This window comes from Haliotis rufescens, unplaced genomic scaffold (genome assembly GCF_023055435.1).
Source record: "Haliotis rufescens isolate VD_foot unplaced genomic scaffold, xgHalRufe1.0.p SCAF_6, whole genome shotgun sequence".
In the NCBI taxonomy this organism is placed as follows: Eukaryota; Metazoa; Mollusca; class Gastropoda; order Lepetellida; family Haliotidae; genus Haliotis; species Haliotis rufescens.
In genome coordinates, this window is record NW_025964334.1 from 57,686,050 (window position 1) to 57,712,732 (window position 26,683).

The 26,683-nt window shown below is 41.7% G+C and overlaps 1 protein-coding gene and 1 long non-coding RNA gene across 2 annotated transcripts in view; one reads left to right on the forward strand and one right to left on the reverse strand.

The window, feature by feature from the left end:
* LOC124143152 (1-phosphatidylinositol 4,5-bisphosphate phosphodiesterase eta-2-like) overlaps positions 1 to 23,689 on the reverse strand; it is a 117,129-nt gene extending 93,440 nt beyond the window's left edge. The window contains exon 1 of the mRNA XM_046511991.2: positions 23,544 to 23,689. Coding sequence (XP_046367947.1) covers positions 23,544 to 23,577 — 34 coding nt within the window. The 5' untranslated portion in view covers positions 23,578 to 23,689. The remainder of the gene's footprint in view (positions 1 to 23,543) is intronic.
* Positions 1,018 to 12,954, forward strand: LOC125374913. The gene is made up of 3 exons (XR_007218819.1): positions 1,018 to 1,914; positions 12,142 to 12,303; positions 12,431 to 12,954. It is a non-coding gene; the product is annotated as an uncharacterized LOC125374913 (long non-coding RNA).
* Positions 23,690 to 26,683: the final 2,994 nt, after the last annotated feature.

The following is a 26,683-nucleotide window of genomic DNA, read 5'->3' on the forward strand; positions in this document are numbered from 1 at the left end:
CATACATGTAGAAAGATCATCTTTTACAAGTGTAAACACTGTATGCATATCGAGGATATCTGGCAGAATATGCATATTGTTGGCAACAGAGGCATTGTGTTGGCTTGTATATAATTCACTATATAATTCACAAGTGGTTCAAGTGTCAAGCTCCACTTTTATTCAAATGTGCAGTACTATTATTCTGGAGGCAAGAAATTCCTCTACAACAGCTATTTCTTTGTTAATCTTTAGAATCTTCACATCTTTCACTGTTCTTTATACTAGAGATATTAATGCGTATCTTGGCAACCAAAAGCATATGATTTATGAAGTGCAAAGATGATAGGATTTTGGTTACGTTAAAATAATTGTGAATGCTGAGTATTAGGTCAATTCCGACTTTTATTACACATTTACAAGATATAAAAAGGTGAAAGTCAGTTTAATGATTATGTATGTAAAATGAGGGGCAAAAGAAACGTATATCGAGTTGTTTGTTTATGAAATTGAAAATTGAAAGAACTGTTGTTAAATTTGGTTATGTCTATTTAACCATCACTTGTTGATGCAACAGTTTGTAACAAGTAATTTGTGACTGGCTAATATTGTAAAAAAATAAATTGGTTAAATAAAGAGTGGTAAAAGAAATAGACACAGAAGTCCCCTGACTCCATTTTTATGCTAAAGATAAGATAAGATAATATTTATTGCAGAAACGTTCCATTACGGGACAGATGCAATTTTAAAAGACAAGACATTATGATTCATATATACATATATACAGACATACATAATTTACATTCCTGTAGACACATACAAAAACAAAATAATCAATATAACATATTTGATGATATTTTTATACATTTTGATTATGAAGGGATATTTATTGTTTGAAATGATAGATATGGAAACAAATGCAGTTGATATTGACTGCTTCAATATTTGACAGGATGTAGTGAAATAATTTATCTTCATGACTGTGGACATTTACATTTACATTTTGTCTGGATAATTTTTCAAAGAGTATATGCTGAATGTACAGCCTCGTGACATCTCGCATGTTTGAAATGTTGTCACGTGTTCCCCAAATAAAACGCTTATTTTTAAAGATAAGATGTCAAAGAGAACCATCCATCAGCAGTTGTGAATTATGTGAATTTAAAAAAACAAATTAAATAGTTTTAATTCAAATAATAATTTTAAAATATAACAAAGCAGAAGTTAATTTTTAGGATATTGTATCGCTAAAACAACATATTTTCAATTGGAAAACAAACCAGAAAAAATCAACAGCGAGGTATCGTTTCTTTACCCATAAGTGTATATCATTAAACCTCCGCAGCCTCAAGGGGATCAAGCATAAAATATGGCAAGTATGCAGAATTATATTCCCACTCCGCCTTTTTCAACTGTGCTGAAGGAGACATAATGTCAACAACATGTTGAAAGTTGCAGTCATGAGACAGGAACACTGGCTGAAGGGGACCTAGTGTTAGACGATGTGAAGCAATGGAGTCCTGACAATGACTGTTAAACCAGGCTTGAGACAGGGGCACCGGAGCCAGGGAGGCGTCACATGAACACAATGGGCGTTGACTCATAGTTGGATGGGAGAACTGTAACCAGTCTGGCTCTCATAATATACAGTGACATATTGCATATTGCTCCATATTCAAACTGACTGTGAGAACACATTGCATAATAGTTTATATTCCTTGACTGTGTGAACACTGTGAACATATTACTCCCGGACTGGTGAACACATGGATCTATTACCGGTACAGTTCTACTAAAGCTGAATTAATCCACTGGTCACAACCACACAGGAGTCCTAGTAAAGACTTAATTGCAGAGCCATCATTCCAAAATTTTGTTCCTAAACTGACAATTGACCAGCCACTACCCCTGTAACGAATCAGTATTTACAAACAGGTTAGTGACACATTCCTTAAAGTTGCTCATTCATCCTTGGTCCTGATGCTTTATACAGAGCGTTCATTGCTGGAAAAAGAAATGTGTTCAATGTTTGCTTTTCTTTCTTTTTATAAGAATTGATAAAATTTTGCTCCTTTATATAATACTCACTGAAATAACTATTACCCTTGAAAAAAGACCATTCCAATGTTGACAATGTTACTATAGCTTCAGTGGGGAGCGCACACTAGGTTCCTTGTACGCCATGCTTGTCCATCTTCACTAGGCAAGGGAGTTACCTGACAAGAAAAGTCCAATTTCCACCCTTGCCAAACGAGGCTGGAATTATGGCGTTTTGGCTGGACAAACGAGTCTGTGCATTATCCAATCAAAATCGCATAGCAAAATCAACAAAAGGCACCAGTTCAGCATGTACCTGACAGACCTGCAAAGTTTGATGAAAAAATATTGAACTGTGTATGAGTTATGCTCCGGAAACGCAACGTGACGGACGGAGCCCGTTTCTATATCCCCCGCCAACTTTGTTGGGCGGGGGGTAACAACTGGTTCACAAACAGCATGGTGACTGCTGTTCAGATTTCAATCGATTGCAGGACTTGCAAAGCACCTGTACCATCACTGGGAGTAGACAGATATTTTCAAATCTTTTCCTGTTTGTAATCATGGTGTTCTTTGTGAGTTAAGACCCGTTTTATTCATTATCGATCATATTATCTAGTCTGGGCTCTGCCATTTTGTTTGAAGCAAATGCAAGTGATATGAGAGGTGGAATCTGATTGGTTAATAGTGGGGACATGGAAGGGACATAACTCATAATATGTAGGGGTGATAGTGGTGGTGGTGGCGAAGGTGATGATATTGGTGGTGATGATGATGTTGCTGTGGATGCTGATGGTGGTGGGGGGTTTAGTGGTGACGACAAGCCAGGCACTGAGGATCAGTTCTAACCAGTGTGCGAAATAGCTGCAAAATTTCAGCTGGGCTAAAGATTCTGAAATGTTCCAAGCCAGACTGGCAACTGATATTTTAATTGTGATTTTTTTTAAAGCAGTTCTCCCCTTTCTGTACATTAATACAACCATCAAACCTGAAAAATCAAATTATTATTAAAAACGAATCAAGGTTGCAATGTTGTGATGTTGTGAATTTCAAGCTCAGAGTTAATCCTCTTCATGACATTTGACTCAGAATTTGCAATTTATTGATACCTTCAGAGAATCAAATATCTGGGAAACTGTCACTTACTTAATCTAGTGAAATCTGAACTGGCTACTAACTGTCAAGGCTAGCTAGCCGACTGGTCAGCAATATTTTGAGACTATTTCATACACTGATTCGAAGCCAGAGGCCGTTTGGGCACTGAGAGGAAATACTGGGTCTGAATATACGTGTATCCTTTCTGACCACAACACCAAACCTTATCCCCTCACTAACTCACACACTCACTCACTCTCATTAGAACTCCAACTGCTCTACGTGGTCAGTGTAGGTGTGTTCTCAGGCTCTCCCATACAACCATATACTACACACCCAGTAGGTTATAACCACTACGTGGTCAGTATAGGCGTGTTCTCGGGCTCTCCCATACACCCATATACTACACACCCAGTAGGTTATAACCACTACGTGGTCAGTATAGGCGTGTTCTCAGGCTCTCCCATACACCCATATACTACACACACGGTAGGTTATAACCACTACGTGGTCAGTACAGGCGTGTTCTCAGGCTCTCCCATACACCCATATGCTACACACCCGGTAGGTTATAACCACTACGTGGTCAGTGTTCTCAGGCTGTCCCACACACCCATATACTACACACCCGGTAGGTTATAACCACTACGTGATCAGTATAGGCGTGTTCTCAGGCTCTCATACACCCATATACTACACACCCGGTAGGTTATAACCACTACATGGGAGGAGATACAGACCCTTCCACATCCTTGTCTACACACACCTACCGTTCTTATCCTAATACAAAGAGGACCAAAATTCCTTTTCTATTTCTTTTTAAACTTTGTGTCAAAAAACTTTGAATTATTTCTACATGTATCAAAAGAGATTGAATATTTGATTACCCAAGGTATTTAAATATATTCATGAATATTTAATTGATTAAAAACTTATTCACATGGCTTTATAAAAGCAATTAAGAAACAATTACTGTAAGAAACCAGATAAATCCAAAAAGTACTAGAATTTGCACTTTATTTAAAAATTGTAATCTGAAATAACATATGTTACATTAGTCCATGTCCAAAACATGGTAATAGGCATTTTGTATTCATAGTTTTCAGCAATGGACTACCAGTTGTCGTAGTATCCATATTTAGTGGGTAAGGTTGCTGAGTTTTGCAATTAAGTAACTTACTCTGGGAATCAACCCAAACAAGTACTAGAAATTGTACTTTATTGAGAATATGGAATCCCAAACTTAACGTATGCTACATTTGACCACTTTTTAAAGGCATTGAGTATTCAAAAACCAGATATTTAAAAACCTGGGGCCAAATCCACAAATCTATTTTAGTGCTTAGACAATTGTAAATCCAATACTTTAACATTGACTTATGACTGACATAGCGCTAAGACCGCTTCATGGAACCTGGCCCACATGCACAAAGCGATCTTAGCGCTAAGACTATCATGAGCCTATGTTAAAGTATGGGAGTTACGATCATCTTAGCGCTAAGATCTCTTTGTGCAAGTGGGCCCAGGTCCTTGAGTGCTCATATCTGTATCATGTTTACAAGAGGCAAGCATCTCCAAATGCCAAATAGTTTAATGTTCGTATATCCGATTAATTACGGTAGGTCCGAATGTGGCTGATGTAGTGTGGGTAAATACGTGCTCCACAGCTTCTATTCAAGTCTATCAGATCAGCCATTACTGCAAACACACCGTGTTTGCCCTGCATACATGAGTACTGTCTCTCCCAGGAGAAGACATGCAAATAAAAACTGCAAATACCAATACAAAAGTAAAACAAACACATTTTTTATCAAGAACTATGCAGCGTGGTTCTTTTATTCCGAAACTGATCTGTGAAGAAAGAGGGGTTTGTGGAAATGGAAAAAATGGATTCTTTTTCATTCATTATTTTTCACATGTCAGCATATTTTTCCTGGCAGGTTTTTTTTCCTGTCAACATATTTTACCTGTCAGCATATTTTACCTGTAATTGTATTTTAAACATTTTATCTGTCAACACATTTCGCCTTACAACACACGTCATTTGTTATATTTTACCTGAGAGCACATTTTACCTGTAAGCACATTTTATCTTATGTATTTTATCTGTCATTATAGTGTCAACACAATTTACCGGTCAAAATCCCCTCATTTAAAGGGACTCTAGGCTCACATCAACTGGCAGCCCCAGCAAAATTTCACTTGATAGTCTTCCAGCTCAAATTATGTATATTGACCAAAGAATAGTCAGTTATTTAAATATGAAGGGTATGTATAAATGTTTCATGATCCCTATCTTTTTTTCTTCTGTATATATGATAGCAAGTAAAAGTTACCCTAATGACACAGAGATGGTGTGCCAGCTTCTGACGGGGAATAAAACAGCGTGACCTAGACACCAAACAGTGGAGTCCCTGGCAGACCACGCCAATCTACTCCTATTCTGATCAGCTTGAGCAATGGAGTGAATTGGCTAGTTATATCATCATTCCAAATATCTGCCTGGCATGCCGATCGTGACCACATAATTACGGCCCACATTACGCAGCTCTGATCCGGAGTAACCTATACAATTTTCATTAGGAAAGAATGTAGTAATTACCGGTACAAGTTAACCAACCCTAGAGAGATCGGCTGCCAGACCGCTGCTGTGGTCTAGTGGATAGAGTATCTGCCTTGAGAGAAACTTGCTGTTTCCCTTCCTGGTGCTCAGCATTAATGGGATAAAATAAGGACTGGTCAGCTCAGTATAGTGTGTCTGAGTGGTTTACATATTCAACTGTGGGATATGGGATATCAGCTGGCCAGCACTATAAAACTGTCATTAGTCAAAGAGGCACCACGCACGCCAACACCCATTTCACATGTCTCTATATAAGTGCAATAATCTTCTACTCGAGGTTTACCCTTTCACCTCACCTGACCGCCTCCGTGATCCCCGGCCGCATCATACCAAAAGACGTTAAAAGATGGCACTTGTTTTTACCCTGTCTGGCGTTCGGCTTTAAGGGACTAAAACAAGGACTGGTCAGCTCGGTGTCAGTATACTGTGTCTGAGTGGGATATTCATGTTAAACTGCGGCATGGTGGCTAGCACTAATAATCGGCATCACTCCAGACTAGTACAAGCAGCCACATACACATATGCCTGCATGTCGCTGTATAAGTGCAATAATCTTGGACGTGACGATAAACCCCATTTCACCTCACCTTTCATCTCACATCACCTTTCACCTCACCTTTCACCTCACCTCACCTTTTACCTCACATCACCTTTCGTCTCACATCACCTTTCACCTCACATCACATCACCTTTCACCTCACCTCACCTAACCTTTCACCTCACCTCACCTTTCACCTCGCCTCACCTCACCTTTCACCTCACCTCACACCTCGCCTCGCCTCACCTTTCACCTCGCATTACCTTTCACCTTGCCTCACCTTTCACCTCACCTTTCACCTCGCCTCACCTTTCACCCCACCTTTCACCTTGCCTCGCCTCACCTTACCTTTCACCTCACATCACCTTTCACCTCACCTCACCTTTCACCTAACCTCACCTTTCACCTCACATCACCTTTCTTCCGCCTCACCTTTCACCTCACCTTTCACCTTGCCTCGCCTCACCTTACCTTTCACCTCACATCACCTCACCTTTCACCCCACATCACCTTCCACATCACCTTTCACCTCACCTCACCTTTCACCTCACCTCACCTTTCACCTCACATCACCTTTCACCTTGCCTCACCTCACCTCACCTCACCTTTCACCTCACATCACCTTTCACCTCACCTCACTTCACCTCACCTTTCACCTCACATCACCTTTCACCTCACATCACCTTTCACCTCGCCTCGCCTCGCCTCACCTTTCATCTCACCTCACCTTTCACCTCACATCACCTTTCACCTCACATTACCTTTCACCTCACCTCACCTCACCTCACCTTTCTCACCTCACCTTTCTCACCTTTCACCTCACCTCAAACTCAACACTAAGCTATAAAAGTGGAGCAATGTCCTAGTGGAAATGGATGACTGACATGGATATTTAGTGGTCCAAATGGCTGAACATTGGGACTGATAAATGGGAATAAGTTGATGAGTGAGCAGATGCTTAACATTGCAGTCAGCAATATTCCAGCAAAATATCATTGCAGCTTGGCTGTCTCCCTGACCCAGAATAATTAAAAAAGGAGTCCAGCTCAAGTCTAGATTGATTTGGCAAGCCAGAAGTAGATTGCCTCTTGGCTCCATTTGAATATTAGTTTTTTATTTGGTAGAGGAATGTTTTTAAATAAGATATCTTTATATCTGGGACTAAATATCAGTCTACATCACAGCCTGTAAATAATGTGGGTTAGGCAAACAACTGGTCGACATCATGAGCAGCAAGTCAACTAGCAGGGTGACACACAACTTGCCGCCACCATTCCCCATTAGACAACCTCAACAAGTGGTATGTGATACCATGGACCCATTCTACCATGGACCCATTCTACCAGGGACCCATTCTACCAGGGACCCATTCTACCAGGGACCCATTCCACCGTGAACCCATTCTACCAGGGACCCATTCTACCAGGGACCCATTCTACCGTGGACCCATTCTACCAGGGACCCATTCTACCAGGGACCCATTCTACCGGGGACCCATTCTACCGGGGACCCATTCTACCGGGGACCCATTCTACCGGGGACCCATTCTACCAGGGACCAATTCTACCGTGGACCCATTCTACCAGGGACCCATTCTACTGGAGACCCATTCTACCGTGGACCCATTCTACCAGGGACCCATTCCACCAGGGACCCATTCTACCAGCGACCCATTCTACCAGCGACCCATTCTACCAGCGATCCATTCTACCAGGGACCCATTCTAACGTGGACCCATTCTACCAGGGACCCATTCTACTGGAGACCCATTCTACCAGGGACCCACTCTACCGTGGACCCATTCTACCGGGGACCCATTCTACCAGGGACCCATTCCACCGTGAACCCATTCTACCAGGGACCCATTCTACCAGGGACCCATTCTACCGTGGACCCATTCTACCAGGGACCCATTCTACCAGGGACCCATTCTACCGGGGACCCATTCTACCGGGGACCCATTCTACCGGGGACCCATTCTACCGGGGACCCATTCTACCAGGGACCAATTCTACCGTGGACCCATTCTACCAGGGACCCATTCTACTGGAGACCCATTCTACCGTGGACCCATTCTACCAGGGACCCATTCCACCAGGGACCCATTCTACCAGCGACCCATTCTACCAGCGACCCATTCTACCAGCGATCCATTCTACCAGGGACCCATTCTAACGTGGACCCATTCTACCAGGGACCCATTCTACTGGAGACCCATTCTACCAGGGACCCACTCTACCGTGGACCCATTCTACCGATGACCCATTCTACCAGGGACCCATTCCACCGTGGACCCATTCCACCAGGGACCCATTCTACCAGCGACCCATTCTACCAGGGACCCATTCCACCAGGGACCCATTCTACCAGCGACCCATTCCACCAGGGACCCATTCTACCAGGGACCCATTCTACCAGGGACCCATTCCACCAGGGACCCATTCCACCAGGGACCCATTCTACCGTGGACCCATTCTACCAGGGACCCATTCTACTGGAGGCCCATTCTACCGTGGACCCATTCTACCAGGGACCCATTCCACCAGGGACCCATTCCACCAGGGACCCATTCTACCGTGGACCCATTCTACCAGGGACCAATTCTACTGGAGACCCATTCTACCGTGGACCCATTCTACCGTGGACCCATTCTACCAGGGACCCATTCCACCAGGGACCCATTCTACCAGGGACCCATTCCACCAGGGACCCATTCTACTGGAGACCCATTCTACCAGGGACCCATTCTACCAGGGACCCATTCTACCAGCGACCCATTCCACCAGGGACCCATTCTACCAGGGACCCATTCTACCAGGGACCCATTCTACCAGGGACCCATTCTACCAGGGACCCATTCCACCAGGGACCCATTCTACCAGGGACCCATTCCACCAGGGACCCATTCCACCAGGGACCCATTCTACCGATGACCCATTCTACCAGGGACCCATTCCACCGTGGACCCATTCCACCAGGGACCCATTCTACCAGCGACCCATTCTACCAGGGACCCATTCCACCAGGGACCCATTCTACCAGCGACCCATTCCACCAGGGACCCATTCTACCAGGGACCCATTCTACCAGGGACCCATTCCACCAGGGACCCATTCTACCAGGGACCCATTCTACCAGGGACCCATTCTACCAGGGACCCATTCTACCAGGGACCCATTCTACCAGCGACCCATTCTACCGATGACCCATTCTACCAGGGACCCATTCTACCAGCGACCCATTCTACCAGCGACCCATTCTACCATGGACCCATTCTACCAGGAACCCATTCTACCAGCGACCCATTCTACCAGGGACCCATTCTACCATGGACCAATTCTACCGATGACCCATTCTACCAGGGACCCATTCTACCAGGGACCCATTCTACCAGGGACCCATTCTACCATGGACCAATCCTACCGATGACCCATTCTACTGGAGACCCATTCTACCAAAGACCCATTCTACCAGGGACCCATTCTACTGGACACCCATTCTACCAGGGACCCATTCTACTGGACACCCATTCTACTGGACACCCATTCTATCAGGGACCAATTCTACCATGGACCAATTCTACCGATGACCCATTCTACCAGGGACCCATTCTACCAGGGACCCATTCTACTGGAGACCCATTCTACCAGCGACCCATTCTACTGGAGACCCATTCTACCAGGGACCCATTCTACCAGCGACCCATTCTACCAGCGACCCATTCTACCAGGGACCCATTCTACCAGGGACCCATTCTACCGATGACCCATTCTACTGGAGACCCATTCTACTGGAGACCCATTCTACCAGGGACCCATTCTACCAGGGACCCATTCTACCGATGACCCATTCTACTGGAGACCCATTCTACTGGAGACCCATTCTACCAGGGACCCATTCTACCGATGACCCATTCTACCGTGGACCCATTCTACTGGAGACCCATTCTACCAGGGACCCATTCTACCAGGGACCCATTCTATCGGGGACCCATTCTACTGGACACACATTCTATCAGGCACCAATTCTACCAGAGACCCATTCTACTGGAGACTCCAACAGTGGTGACATGATCAACAAGTTAATAGAGGATTGTGCAAGTTGGTTCTAACATGAGTATGTAACTTGACCCAGCTGAGCTCCAAACCTATAAATGCTGAGTTTGTTAATGTCTAAGCATGATCAATGTAAATACATGTATGTAAATATTTGTTTCCTAAAATAACGCAAGGCACACCCTTGTTGAAGTAAGCCCTTCCTCTTGGCATGACACTTAATGATTATTTCACAATATCACAATATAATCCTTTATCAACTGGAAATAGTTGTGTTGTTCATAGGCAAACAGTATCTTTGATGGCATGAACATTAACAACCAAGAGCACAAATCTAATTAAACTGTGAGTTTACGCTGATTAATTGTTGTGTATTCATGTTTTCACACGTCTTTACAAATGTTATTTTCTCAAATAGTAGTCATAGAAAAAACATCATCATATAGTTCTGTAACTATATGATTACATATACTCAAGTTCTTTACATTGCAACATTTGGTTTCCCTTTTGCTTTTGGGTGTACAGAGTCTGCAAAATTTGGAGCATAGATTATAATAGAAAAGTAAAAATGATGCTTTCATCCGTATACCGTTAAGGACTTTGAGGTGTAGATGGGTTACTCAGTTTGTTTCTTTGTTGTAAATGTGCCACTCAACAAATATTTTAGCAATATGACGGCAGTCTGTAAATAATGGAGTCTGGACCAAACAATGCAGTTATTGACATCAAGACCAACTATCCACGTACCTGGGATATGTTGACATATACTACTCAAAAGAAGATAAGGACCACCGATTCTTTCATATAACTATAATTAATCTATCATGGCATGACAGATTAACTACAATAATAAGAAAGAATCGGGCGGTCCTTCACTTCTTTTGAGTAGTATAAATCAACACTGTAACCCTTCACTGCTATAGTGATGTAGGGCCCCTAAATCGTTGATCAGGAACACGACAAGGCCCCCTTGGCTTTCAAGCTTAGTTCAAACACCGTCCTAACTACTGAACACTGGGTATACCGTCAATATTTCCTATAATAATGCTTTTCCCTGTGCTTGGTCCTCCAGAACAGTTTGTGTGTAACTAGAGGCAATCAAGCATGACGAACGCCTTTGAACAGTTTATTGTTTTTGCCGAGATCTATCGATCAACGTGGTTATATATATTTAAGTACCGGTAAAGCAATTCACTACACTCTGAACAATGCACATGCTAATCAATATTTTAACCCTTGAATGTCAGATACATCATTAATGGCCGCTCAAATGATCATAATTTTTTTGTCTTTTAATTAAATATTACCTGTTCAAATGAATCTACAATGTATGACAATTCTAACAAATGGCTGCATGAAATGATTTTTATCAACAAGGGGAATATGTTTATACCTTTTTAACACGAGAGGTGTCTGATTGATGGGCAGGGAGATTGACACTGATTGGTTCAATGAGGACACATTGATCAACATGGACTAAATACAACATGGGTGGCTAGCACTCAAAGTGGATCTGTTTACAGACAGCAATAGCTGCATTGATAGACTGATATTGATGTCATTAGCAGTGATAGAGTGATATTGATCTTATTAGTTACAGAAGAAAAATTCATTACACAAAGAAAACAAAAATGTTGAGCAGTGCAAAATGGCCTGAGACAGTAAAGCATACTATAGTCAGGTTGGGTTGTACTGTGCCCTGTCTTGTGTGGAAAACATTGTTTTGAACTTTGTTTACATGCATAAGCTATTATCAGTTAACAGAATGCACATTCTGTACTCAAGCTTGTAAATTGATTTGTTGTTTTTTGCAGAAAACACAAACATGGAAATTGTATAACGCTTGTTCAGGAATCACTTGGGACACCATGCTGTACAGGGATTGAAATTGCTTGTATCTGAGTGCACACAGCATGGTCACAGAAGGATTCCATGAAAGTCACATTTTGTCTTTTGGAGTAGAGTAGAAGCCAGAGGTAAGTGTCCATCTGCACAAGTCACTGGACACACACACGGCAAGGCATGGACATGTGAACATGTTTATTGAGCAGTATTTCAAAGAACCAATTTCATATCTTTGAACAGTATTCTTCTGGTTTGCAGACTTAAATCTCAAAGGGCACACCTCAAGATTCATAGGAAGGCCTGTGGCAGACTTAAATCTCAAAGGGCACACCTCAAGATTCATAGGAAGGCCTGTGGCAGACTTAAATCTCAAAGGGCACACCTCAAGATTCATAGGAAGCCCTGTGGCAGACTTAAATCTCAACGGGCACACCTCAAGATCCACTTGAAGCCCTGTGGCAGACTTGACAGAAACATACATTTCCATGGCTGTTGTTCCTGTAGTACCTTCTCTGAAGACAAGAAGTCATGGTGTTTCCCTGAAGGACATCAGTGTTGTCTAGCATCTACTGAAGGTAGGGAGAGCAAAAGGAATGCTTGCTAAATCTTTGAAGAAATCCTTCATTAGTTGGCTAAGGAAGTGAAATGACTTCCGTCCCTACACAGTGATTGAGTGAGTTGGGTTCCAGTTATATCACGGCGTGTCAGCTTAATGTAGGAGGAACGCCCAAAATGACGTAGGTCTTAGACGTTTACCACTTCGGTCTAACCCATGAACACGGCTATGGTGCTGACAAACCTAGAAACATAATCGGGGCGAACCGGGATTCAAACCCACAATCACAGGTTTCTGGCGTGCCCAAGGGATGCAACTCTGCACAGCGAATTACGTTGCCCTTGACGACTGGACCACCTGTCCCCCCCAACACAGTGAAACCTCATCAACATGGTTAATACTGGAGCCATGAGAAACAAGCCATCAATTGTACCAAGCCTTATCACAGTGTAACCACATGAGCAGCCAACCGAGCAGCCAACCGAGCAACCAACATTGCTGGAATATTGCTAAATGTGGCATAAAACCATACTCACTCAATACTTCTGGTGATATAACACACTGAAGCGTTCACTCACTAGCTCATCCATTCACTCAATCACTCTTTCGCTCACTCACTCACTCACTCAGGTTGGTATTCAGCAACCAATGCTTGTCATAAGAGGTGATTATGTTTTTCGTAAGAGGTGACTAACAGGGTCGGGTGGTCTGGCTCGCTGACTTGGTTGATGCATGTCATTGTTTTTCAATAGCATAGGTCAATGGTAATGATGTCAATCACTGGATTGTCTGGTCCAGTGTAAATTATGAGCAGACCGCCATCATATAGCTAGAATATTGCTGAGTGCCAGGTGTTAAACAACACTCACTCACTCACTCACTCACTCAAATTCCCCAAACAAAGCCCACTCACTCACTCACTCGAATTCCCCATACAAAGCCCATTCACTCACTCACTCACTCACTCAAATTCCCCATACAAAGCCCACTCACTCACTCACTCACTCACTCAAATTCCCCATACAAAGCCCACTCACTCACTCACTCGAATTCCCCATACAAAGCCCACTCACTCACTCACTCACTCACTCGAATTCCCCATACAAAGCCCACTCACTCACTCACTCACTCACTCGAATTCCCCATACAAAGCCCACTCACTCACTCACTCACTCAAATTCCCCATACAAAGCCAACTCACTCACTCACTCACTCACTCACTTGAATTCCCCATACAAAGCCCACTCATTCACTTACTCACTCACTCACTCACTCGAATTCCCCATACAAAGCCCACTCATTCACTCACTCACTCACTCACTCACTCACTCGAATTCCCCATACAAAGCCAACTCACTCACTCACTCACTCACTCACTCGAATTCCCCATACAAAGCCCACTCACTCACTCACTCACTCGAATTCCCCATACAAAGCCCACTCACTCACTCACTCACTCACTCACTCGAATTCCCCATACAAAGCCCACACAGCAAATCACAACCCACAGCCAGCTCACCTCACTCATCTACAAGCCTAATTTAATTATGAAGTGTGATCCCTTCCCGACTCCCGCGCCAACATTCTGCTGTTGACGTGATAATGACAAGAGGTCATGTCATGTCAACATGTCAATACACAGCCCAAGTACCCCGTGTCATGTATTATTCATCCAATCAGGTAATTCCTTCTGGCAGAAACCAACATAATCAATGGTGTTTGACGAGTGCACTGTTGTCCTATGTACTGTTGTAGGATTAGTGCTACTGCTACAAACTTTCAAGGTCCTGTGCACTTGATATAGTCTGCCATACAGACCCTAAAACAAATATATCCAATACAGCCCATGCAAGTCTATAATAGTTGCAAGTCTAGATTATGCAGTTTTAGGAAATGAAGTCTCTGGGCTCCTTTTTATTATATCTTATTAAGGTAATTTAACAACTGTTTTTTTCTATAAAATATGTTCATTTCAGAGTGAGTGAGTGAGTGAGTATGGTTTTAGCAAATCTTCCCGCAATATCATGACGGGGGACACCAGAAATGGGTTTCACACATTGTACCTCTGTTAGGAATTGAACCTGGGTCTTCGGCATGCCCCCAATGTTCCTGTTCATTTCATATTCAGAGACTGGATGTTAGGATACATTTGATCCTGAGACAAAGTCATGTGTTACTCATAACAGCAGAATGATCGCATGTAATAAATTTCTAATATTTGCACATTTGCGTTTCAGTGATTCTCAATGCTGATTGTTTGTTTGTTGTTTAATGCCACATCCAGAAATATTCCAGCTATATGACGCAGTCAGTAAACAATCAGAGATCCAGAGATTGATATCATGAGCACCTACATCATAATAATAAAATAAAAATAATCTATCATTATCAAGTTTGGTCTGGGGTGAGTGGATCAGCCAAGTCTGGATCAGAGAAACTAGAGATTGATATTATGAGCAACGATCCATGCCGTCAGTGTAAGATGATACACATTCAACCAAGTCTCCAAATCGGACCACATGATAAGTATAGTTACCCCCGTACAACAAGCACATCCATAATCCAGGATGCCATTGTACAAAGACATCTTAGGGCTAAGGTGATCGTAACTCCCATACTTTAACACAGACTTACGACAGTCGCAGCGCTAAGGTTGTTTTGAACAAACAACACCCTGGTGTAACATGATGAGGCTAACACAACATTCCCCAATATCCTGAAAAAAACACATGTTACATTAAAATGCAACCACAATCTAAAAAGCAGCCTTCATATTATACACTGACAACAATGGAGGCTTTCAAAAATATTGAGGCAACTTTTCTTCCAATGCCTACTCCCAGATCGCCTCACTCAGCTATATCCTGTATATCAACCCACTGGGGCACATCCTGGTCAACTTTGCCTGCAGGAAACACAGTAGAGAACAAACACAAACCAAATAGGGGGAGGCGATATAAAATATATCATATGCCTTTGACATCAATGATTAAACATCCTTGCATTTGGCAGTTGGCTTGAAATGATCTGTCCTAGGTCAATGTCTATTTCCTGACAGACACTCATTTAGTTCAACAATTGCCGCCATGAATTGTCAATTTGACTACAGGAACAAAACAAACTTTGAAGTGTAAACAAAAAAAACATTTTTTTGAAAGAGTATGTAGTACGTTTATTCCATGCTGTGCAAAAAACATTTTTAGTCAACTAGCCCGAACATGACTCTTTATCTCATTTTTGTTTGTTGTTTAACATACAGCAATATTCCAACTATATGATGGCTATATGATGGCTATATGATGGTGGTCTGTAATTAATCAAGTCTGGATGAGACAATCCGGTGATTGACATCATGAGCATTGATCCACACAATTGGGATACAATGACATGCATCAACCAAGTCAGCGAGCCTGACCACCCGATCCCATTAGTCACCTCTTTTGCGGCAAGCATGGGTTGCTGAAGACCTATTCTACCCCGGATCTTCACGGCTACAATATAGTTTTCAGTAGATGTTAGTGTCCCTATATGGATTATTATTGGCTATGATGTGAGTAAGAAAGGGATTTCGCAAATTGTGCTGATGTGGGGGAATCAAACTTTAATTCTCTGGACACCTTTCACATATACCATTTATCATCCAAAACAGCTCCCACAGGAGATATTGCTTGGATGAGATCAAGCGATATCTACACTGTAGATATCGCTGCAATGAAATTACATCACAATGCTTTGCAGACCATTGTGACGTCACTGGTTACCATGACGTCACAATCAAATACATCACTAATGGCTCTGCTACTGAAGCTGTTAGCAGTACTTTTTACACTGAAGGCACTGCTAATTATTGTCTACAAATTGAAAAAGTTGGAAGAATGATTTGGATGATAAATAAAATCTCACCCGAGTGTCTTTTGATATCAAATATATCAACACTCGTTGATAAAAATGGCAAAAATCCTCGGCAAGCCTCGAAATTTTTCCACTTTTATCAACTCGTGTTGATATATTTGATATCAAAAGACACTCGGGTGAGAGTCTGCACCAGAAACTCATGACTTCCTACACCCAAGACAAATGCATTTATTGATATAATATAATATTGGATAATATAATATTTGGATAATACAATACGCATTTGGATAAGATGAACTTACAGAACTATTGCATTTTTTATAGTGATTTTGAATTGTTTCTACTTTTATTTAATAAATGTCAAACTGAAAAGATATTTGAGAAGATAATCAAAAACTGTTTTAATGTCATGAAGCTTTTTGATTCATACGTCCGGAAATGCAAGAAGAATGTAGGATTTCGACTCAGTGGGGTAGTCAAGTGGTTCAAGTGTTCACTCATGCCAAAAACCTGAGTTTGATTCCCCATACAGTACATTATTAGCATCTATCACTATAATGTGAGTATGCTCCTTCCATCCCATACACACACACCCAAAAACTAAATTTACTTTTCACAAAAACCTTCAAGAAATCAAAATAACTACCGTATTTGACGTAATAAGCACCCAGGGCGCTCTCAAAATTAGAAATAGGGGGCTCTTATTAGAATGTTATTTTGGTAGAAAAAAGAGAGTTGAAAGATAAATTTTGTGGTTTATGCTGACATACTGAAATGATTATATGCGACAGATATATCTTTCCAGAATATATTTGCCCATAATTAAGAATGCATATAACACACGAGTACGTATTATACGCGAATAAATAAGTCTTGTGTACATTGATCAATCGGAAGGAGTGCTTATTGGGATTGTTCACTAGCCAATATATCAGCAAATATCGCCATGGGCGCTTATTACGTCGAATACGGTATGTGTTATTGTCACTTCTTGTTTCAGAAAGTAACGTTCTGCACAGGAAAACAAGTGTCATCATGGATTGTGATTTGTTTATTAATGTACTTCCTACTTAAAACATACATTCCTCTAACACTGGGAGTTGGTAAACGACATTTGTGAAACAGGTGCCCCGGTACAACCAGTCGCAGTAGCTATCACAATACAACTGACCCAGAAATAATGTCCCGCTCAGTGCTCAACCTCCATGAAGGCCTTAAGGAATGTGGTGTTATTTACATCACTCATTACAAATATCTCTACATTCCACTGAATTCTCAATCCAAAGTATTCAGCAAGGCAATAAAGTTTTCAATAAAAAACACTCTCTTCAATCGCTGGTAACATAAGACTGATTATTACTGAAACACATGCAGCACATGGGTGTCTCCCGTTAAGCATGTTAAGTGACTTTGTTCAAAATATGACTCACCCAGCAGTGAGTGGGTACCCGGTAGGATGTGGTGGTAATGTGACTGTTAACCTACTTGTGCCTCACAAGCAGCTAGGGTTGTATACTCCCCAGGGAGATGAGAAAGAAAATCGAGTGCAATATTTATTATTATTATTATTTAGAAAACTGCCGACTGAAGTATAAACAAAACACACTCTATAACATGGACAAGGGGCTCCAAAATGTCCTTCACGCAGAATAATGTATATCAACTTTGGGGTCGCTGGTAAATATATGTAATATTTCCCAGACATACGTTTACCTTCTTGTTTCTGCTTTGCCAACCATGCATAGATCGCCTTGCCCCACAAGCTGGGAAAATTGACTACGCTCTGTTGCGGGAACAGATTATTAAACTGAAGGTGACTACAAGCGCCATAACAATTATTTAGGTGAGTAAACTGTACAGTCAAAACTGATGAAAGTTCTGAAAGGATCATTAACTTCATACAATATGTTCAGAATGAAAGGTTTTACAGAATTGTACTGGCCACTATAAGTCAAGTTTTATAACGCAACACCAGACTAGCGGTGTAACGAGTCAACGAACGTCCCCTGACTCATGATGCACAGTGAGTGAGTATGGTTTTACGCCGCTTTTAGCAATATTCCAGCAATATCACGGCAGGGGACACCAGAAATGGGCTTCACACATTGTACCCATGTCGGGAATCGAACCCGGGTCTTCAGCGTGACGAGCAATGCTTTAACCACTAGGCTACCCGACCGCCCCCATGATACACAGCGCCACATTACAAGAATCAACAGATCGTGTATCAATACAAACAATACAGGTATATGTGTCCCGGGACAAGAACATTTCCACTTCAACAGGGTAATACATCATGATAATCACCACATGATGATTATGTTATGATTAAAACATTATTGGCTAGCGTGTATTGCAAAGGGCGTAAACATGAACATCGTGTGAAACGAAGGTAATTTTATTTCAGTGAGATTTTTTAAACATGGTACAAATTTGAAGCAAGTGATATTTAATAGCCTGTTTGTATATTTTATCGCCTGCACTCAGTATTGACTGCTTATAAATTTGGTTTGCAAAAGCTATTTTAACCTGCACCAGTGCAGTCTTGTCAATGGGAAATTGCACCCCGATTACTAAATCAGTACACTGTATTTGGAACACTGGACTAACGCCACCACACCATGACACAACCCAGCTGACAAAGCCTGAGTTAATCTGCTGCATTAACAAATCTAACATTGACTGTAATCCGAACGTAGCAGCTCTATTCAACAAGCATCACCCCATGTTTGACATACTGTGGAATAATGTCATTATGAAGCACAAACTCTCCTTGTCTGGGTGTTGATTATCAGCTGAATGAACCATCACACTTGATCACAAACTAACCGAGTCAATCAGATATTAATGAGCTAAATCTACTTATGGCATTTATATCGGATTATCTTACATACACTTGATTTAACACCTAGTCCATGCTGAGTCAATGTACAGCCAGCTCACTGAATGTATCACATGTATCACGTGGGATGAAAATACACACCTATATACTCCATGTACATATCCTCATCTATAGCTCAGTATTCTGCATAGTAAGTGATAAATTATAACAGCTATCACAAAGTATTGCATGTCATAAATTTATTAACACACCATCTGTGAAATGCTGATTTCATCGTTTTATTCATCTTCAGTGATCTTACAAGCTAATACATATTTTCAATATGGTCCCAAATTTTCCCCTGCATTGTATAAGCTCCTATTATTCTTGTCTGTTATAGCACTGTTATACAACTGCAATATGCTTGTTATATGATTTACATCACTGCAGTCTGTTATGTTATATCTATCATTGCAGTCTTTCGATAGGTTTATATTATTGCAACCTGTTTTTTATATTAGCCCAGCCTGTCTATGATATATCACTGCAACTTGTCTGATATATTATTTATATCACTGCAACCCATGTTAGGTGAGTTATATTACTCTAACCTGTTGTTGGTTGTGTTATACCACTGCAACCTGTCTGTTTTATATGACTTATACTGCTGCAACCTGTTATACCAGTTATATACCTGTAACCTGATGTCACTTCGACCATAGTTGTTAAAGCTTTTCATCAATACATATCTACAACTACCACATCACCACATCATCATCACATCATCAACACATCAACAACACCACTACCCAGGGTATCTTCCCGAGACAAGGGATTTAACTGACTGTAAAATATCAGTTTCCACCCTTGCCGAACAAGGTAAGAATTTTGTGGCTTGATCGTAGCGCCACCATTGGCATATTACGAGTTATGTCCCTGCTGTGTCCCTCCTATTGACCAATCAGATTCCACCTCTCATATCACTTGCATTCAAGATTTGCAAAATATCTGTTGACACCGACTAGGCAGCAGACAGGCTTTTGCAAAATCCTGCAATTGACTGAAATCTGCACGCCAATTTACGAACCGGATGTCAATTTTATTACGAGATTTGGATTGGACTATTTATAGACTCGTTTATCCTTCCAAAATAAAACTCCATAATTCCAGCCCAGTTCGGGAAACTCCCTTGCCTCAGGAAGATGTACCCAGGGCTCCTCCATCAAGTGGAGACAGTGGACAGCAGACATGACCTACTTGGCCAGTGTATCCAGTGGCGCTGTCACATTCCATGTGTTCAATCCACTGGAGTTACACAATGGGACAGACTCTGACAGCTACTTACTCCACCCGTCTCTATAGAACAACCCTGACACCTCCAGAAAAGAGATGTCACCTACAAGGGGTGAAGTATAAAGCTGTTTCTATATTTCTTACTATATTTCTGTGGTTTTCATTTCATTAAAGAAACTTCAATTGATTGTTGATTCAGTGAATGAGTGAGTGTTTGGGCCACTTTGAGGAGTATTATTATATGATTATATTAATATCAGTGCTGGGAGCATCCAGAATTGGCTACATCAATACATTTATTGTGCTAGCCCACTGAGATACCATGCCGTAGTTTAATATGAATACTCCTTCCAACACAGTATACTGACTCTGAGCCGACAATTATTGTTTAAATCATTATTGCCGATGAGTATGGTATGTAGAGGCCAGGGATGGAACCCCTGACCTTTTGTTCTCCTGGCAGACGCACTATCCACAAGACCACAGCTGGGTCAAGTGTTCAGGATTAACTGTAAAACAAGGTAGGACCTGTGCCAACAATGACTACAGTCACCACACCCCCAATGACACTGAAACATTTCAGAACACCCACTCAAGTCCTTTCATTGACTATTGTGACATGCATTAACAACCCAAGGATATCCTAGTAGAGTAGGTCTTCAGCAACCCATGCTTAACGTAAGAAGCAACTAACAGGATTGGGTAGTCAGGCTTGCTGCCATCGTATCCCTCCCAATTGCGTAGATTGATGGTTTTTACGATACCAGCAACATGGTGCCTCCCTCCACGCCTCACCACTGCTGTATCATGGAATCATGGCATTATTATCTACCTTGTGCAAGTGTGTCGGTCCTACTGCCTTGAGTTGTGCATGCTGTCATGTTTGCAGTGCAGACTTTGTAGCCTGCTCCTTGAGGATGGTTTGTACAATCAAATATCTCGAATCTTGTTGTCCACACCATTTATTTTGCCTAAAGAACTATACTACTCAAAATAAGATAAGGATCACCCGATTCTTTCATACTACTATAGTTAATCTGTCATACTACTCCAAAGAAATTAAGGACCACACTTTTCTTTCATATAGTTAATCTGTCATGGCAAATTAACTATAGTAATATAAAAGAATCGGGGGGGGGGGGGGGGGGGGGGCCTTAACTTCTTTTGAGAAGTATATTATAGGAGACATTAAAGCTGAGAGCATAACAAGCAAACGTAAGCCCATTGCCGGCAAATATGGCTGTTGTGGTGACTCACACATTTCCCCATCAACAAATTAGTAACCAACAAAAATTGTTATTAACATCCAAATATAGCATGCACGGACACAAGTCCATCTCACTGGTGATAAACTTCAAAGTAACTTTCATGGGCAATACGATCCCAGTTTGCCCTGGGGTATATGCCGCCGTACGAGCAAACCCTCACAGCACTCAAAAACATCCCATGAAAACATGTTCTGTTGACATCTCAGTGAAATAACCTAACTATCTTGCTGAATGGGTTAACAACATTTCTCTAAAACAAAAGTCATTTTTTTCTTCAGAAACATTTCCGTAAAGTAAAAACTCAGAATTTAGGAGCGTGGAAGAGATTGTCAAGTATGTGGCGTTTATTTGTGTTGAATGAATGGTGGTGGAGTTATTTGTAGGCGTGTCTATTTCCCCCTGCATCAGATTTCCCACTTTATAAGAGGGGGTATGAAAACAGACACCACACCTCAACCTTGAACACGCAGAAAATCACAGAAAACACTGCAATGGCAGCTCTCTAAACTTTCCCAGTTTCACTTAAGAATTACAAACACTAAATCTCATTGGAGTCCATATTGTAATCTCTAATTCCAAGCCTGAGGCTGTATCTAATTAATTTTGTATTTAAAGGAACTTACAGCATTAGGGCAAGGTAAATGTTGTACACAGAATACTCCTATATAGAGTAAAGCAATAATCCAAGCTATATACCAGGGAGTTGAAACAGGAGGACATTGTCAATAACATAACTATAATTTTAACAAATGGTTATTGTTGTATTATTTCAAAACAATATGATTTTTTTGTGATTGCTAGTTTCATAGTCCTATGTATAGGTAGCAGCTTCTAAACAGTAAATATGTGTATATTTATTAAAATATCCCAGATTGTCATGGATGATTAATCATGTGTCTAGATCAATATACATTTATATTCAACTGAGATGACTAAGTGTTACTTGCAGTTGCAACACATGGTGTTATCAAATACTTTATCTGAATCAAACCTTTCATTTGAATCATTTTGAAATTTGCGTTCATAAGAGTTTGACACAATTTATTAACCTCGTACAACTTTCCCATGATATAATGGACCTATATAACACTACCAGATAAAGTGTCATTATTGGTATTATATGTTATCCATAAAATTGTGTCTATCTTATTATTGGTATTGTATCTCTTTTTGGTATTCCACAAGTTGTAAAACAACCTATCAATAAAGAATCCCATGTGTCAAAGTTGATTCCCCCTGTCAATCACGATGGGTCAACTTGCCGGCTTATAATCCCGTGTTTACTTATGAATGGGCGAGTTCCAAGACCACTTCAAAGTATCAATATTTACAGAATTAAACAAACCTTGACTCTCAGTTAATGTTCACACATATTCGCTGATATTTAAATGCTTTACATAGTTAAATCAATTAAACATACACAGAGGCGTAAGATGTTCGGAACTCTCGCATCTTGAGAAAGTATATCCCGAGTCGTGCGCAGTGAGCTGTGACCAGACGACTCGTATCATTCACAGGTGGAGCAGCGACAAAATTGCAAATCATCAGTTAATCGCATGAAACATGTGTAACACTTACGCGACAGTCTTTGAGGATGATTGGACACTGCCATTACCGCTTCTCTAAAATCCGTATCCCAAATAGCTGTCACAAACTTGACCAATGTAGTCCTATGCTGTCGGCACGCTGAGCGAGTCAATACCAAGTTATTAATAGCCGTCACGTGACTTTACCTGCCCGGCGAGGTGTAATTGGACGTGTTGGGTCGGAGGATGTGGTTTTTTAGGTAGATACACTGAGCTGAAGTTTTCAGCCTTGACACACGAAATACTTGTGATTTCCGTGTGGATGTGCTTCTGTGTTAGATGAGCGATGTAGAGACTCATCGACGGCGGCTTTGTAAAAGTTGCTTGAAACCATGGTGTGATGTGGATATGTGTGGACGTGTTTCGGCGTGGTGACTCAACGTTGTGGATCTTTCTGCTTCTTGTAGTGTTTTCTCCGTATGTTTTCTTTGAAATATAGCATGTCCGAGTTACATCACGCAGCGTCTTAAATCTTGAAAGCAAACTGCAGTATGTTGTTTGTCATGTTGTTTTCCTGTTCGCTATAAAAAAAGTCTCAGAAATATTCCAGCTAAATGACGGCGGTCTGTAAATAATCGAGTCTGGACAAGACAATCCAGTGATTGACATCATGAGCATCGATCTACGCAACTGATTCCGGGCGGGGTCACCAGGAGTCACGATGTTGTTGGTGTCGTACAAACCGACGCGTATATGTAATTAAGAATTGACTCTAGGGTGTCTGAGGTTTTTGATTCACGCATGTGCTGAGGATAATGCCCCTCGTCTAATGCTGTCATATGTTTGGATGACCCTCCCCACCCCCCTTACAGGCAAAATGCAAAATCACTTAATATTTTAATTATAACATGTCAATTATTCACGAACCTCCCCAAATATGTATTATCACTTTTTAGAGACTGTCGGGGCGGTCGGGTAGCCTAGTGGTTAAAGCGTTCGCTCGTCACGCCGAAGACCCGGGTTTGATTCCCGACATACAATGGTGTCCCCCGCCGTGATATTGCTGGAATATTGCTAAAAGCGGCGTAAAACCATATTCACTCACTCATTTCGAGAGTGTCATATGTTTTCATGATCCTCCCCTGATTCCCTGTTTGTATGAAGATGTATTGGACCTTTTCTCTTTTCGACCTTATTAGCGGGTAGGGGGATGGTTAAACCATGTTTTTTAGCGAAACTGGCTCGGCAGTCAAGTCTGGCTTATGTAAGGTGGGTCTGTGGGGGTCGTAGAGTGCAACACACATAGACGTGAGTCATTCCAGTTGTCAGTTTCAACTATACCAGACCGCCTCCGTGGTCTTGTGGTAGAGCGTCCGCCCGGAGAGCGGAAGGTCCAGGGTTCGATCCCGGGCCGCGTCATACAAAAAGACGTTAAAAGATTGTACTTGTTGTTACCCTGTCTGGCGCTCGGCATTAAGGGGCTAAAACAAGGACTGGTCGGCTCGGAGTCAGTATACTGTGTCTGAGTGGGGTATTCATGTTAAACTGCGGCATGGTATCTCAGTGAGCTAGCACTATAAATCGGCATCAGTCCGGACTAGTACAAGCAGCCACACACACACACACACGTGCATGCACGTCGCTATATAAGTGCAATACTCTTGGACGCGACGTTAAACCCAATTTCACCTCACCTCACCTTCAACTATACCAAGAAGTTTTTAAAGTTGCAAGAATGTGTGACAGATATTAAAGTGTTAAGTGATATCTTTGGGTATTGGGCTTATCGGTTATCCTGTAGATGGCGCTCAGCTCATCGAATCACTAAGTCATATGGTTATGGTCATAAAATGTCTTCGGGTAGTGAGTTGACAGATCCGCAGATGTGTGAATATCACTGGTACATTGGTGGATCAGAGGGGGTCGAGGGCGCCGTAGTATGTTGTTTTCACTCTATATGTATTAGCACACATGCAGTGTCTTCGTTTATTAATCAGCGCGATATTTCGTTGTTCTATTTCAAGTGTCGAGGACCATAGATGTCATATATACTAACCTCGGTCCTCTGTGCACACAGACCCGTGAAGGTCCAGGTTAGAATTGGTCCTCAGCAACCCATGCTTGTATGGGGCGACGATAGGGTGGTCAGGCTCGCTGATTTGGTTGATGCATGTCATCGTATCCCATTTGCGTAGATATATGCTCATGATGTCAGTCACTGTATTGTCTGGTCAAGGCTCGATTATTTACACACCGCTGTCATATGGCTGGAATATTGCTGCGTTAAACAACAAACAAACAAACTGTTTACACACGTACGAGTCTGACATCTGCCTACGGGGCGGACCAGTATTAATGGGGTTCGAAGATGTTCTGTAGGGCTTACTCCAATCTCATTAAACTCAGATCTTAGTTCTCGCTACCGCTAAACAAAGATCTGAGGACATCCCAGTAGAGGTCACGTCAGAACGACCTTTCATCCGACCAATCAGAGCGTCGCTTACCAGATCATGAAAGTGACAGTTGGAATGTGATTTCTAATCATGCATCCTCGAAAACTTTAACACGGGGTGTTCCGAACGATAGTTACGGGTTTAACGACTGAATCCTTACAATCTAGACCATCTATTAGCGATTCCAGATTGTTCTTTTGTTCAGGTTTCAAATTTTTAATCGAGAATTTGTGAAAATATGTTTCGAAGCGTTGTCGCCAATTTGAAAATAATGCCGAATAGCACGAGAAAGCAAGGTCGGTCTGACGTGACCCGTAATTGGATGTCCTCAGATCTTTGTTTAGCGGTAGCTAGAACTAAGATCTGAGTTTAATGAGATTGGGCTTACTCTAACCCCGGTCGACATGTCCCTTGGCCTAGGCGTTGTAATTAGTGACCTGTGTCAAACTGTAAACAGGACAACCATATACTGGTCCACATATAAACATAAAAAAATGAGTTTACAGACAAAGTGGGCTTTGAATGACTCCAATCATAGGGTCCCAGCCAGTTGACTCGATCCAGTCTTCCTTCAAGATATACCGCTTTGAGAGGAATATGATATAATGTCGCATTGATATCAGTGATATATCACCAGTCTCCCGTTATAAACCCACCCTACACACCGCTCTAGTCTCCGCTCTGTAGAATTTTACATTATTTAGTGAGTGAGTATTGTTCAACGCTGCTTTTAGCAATA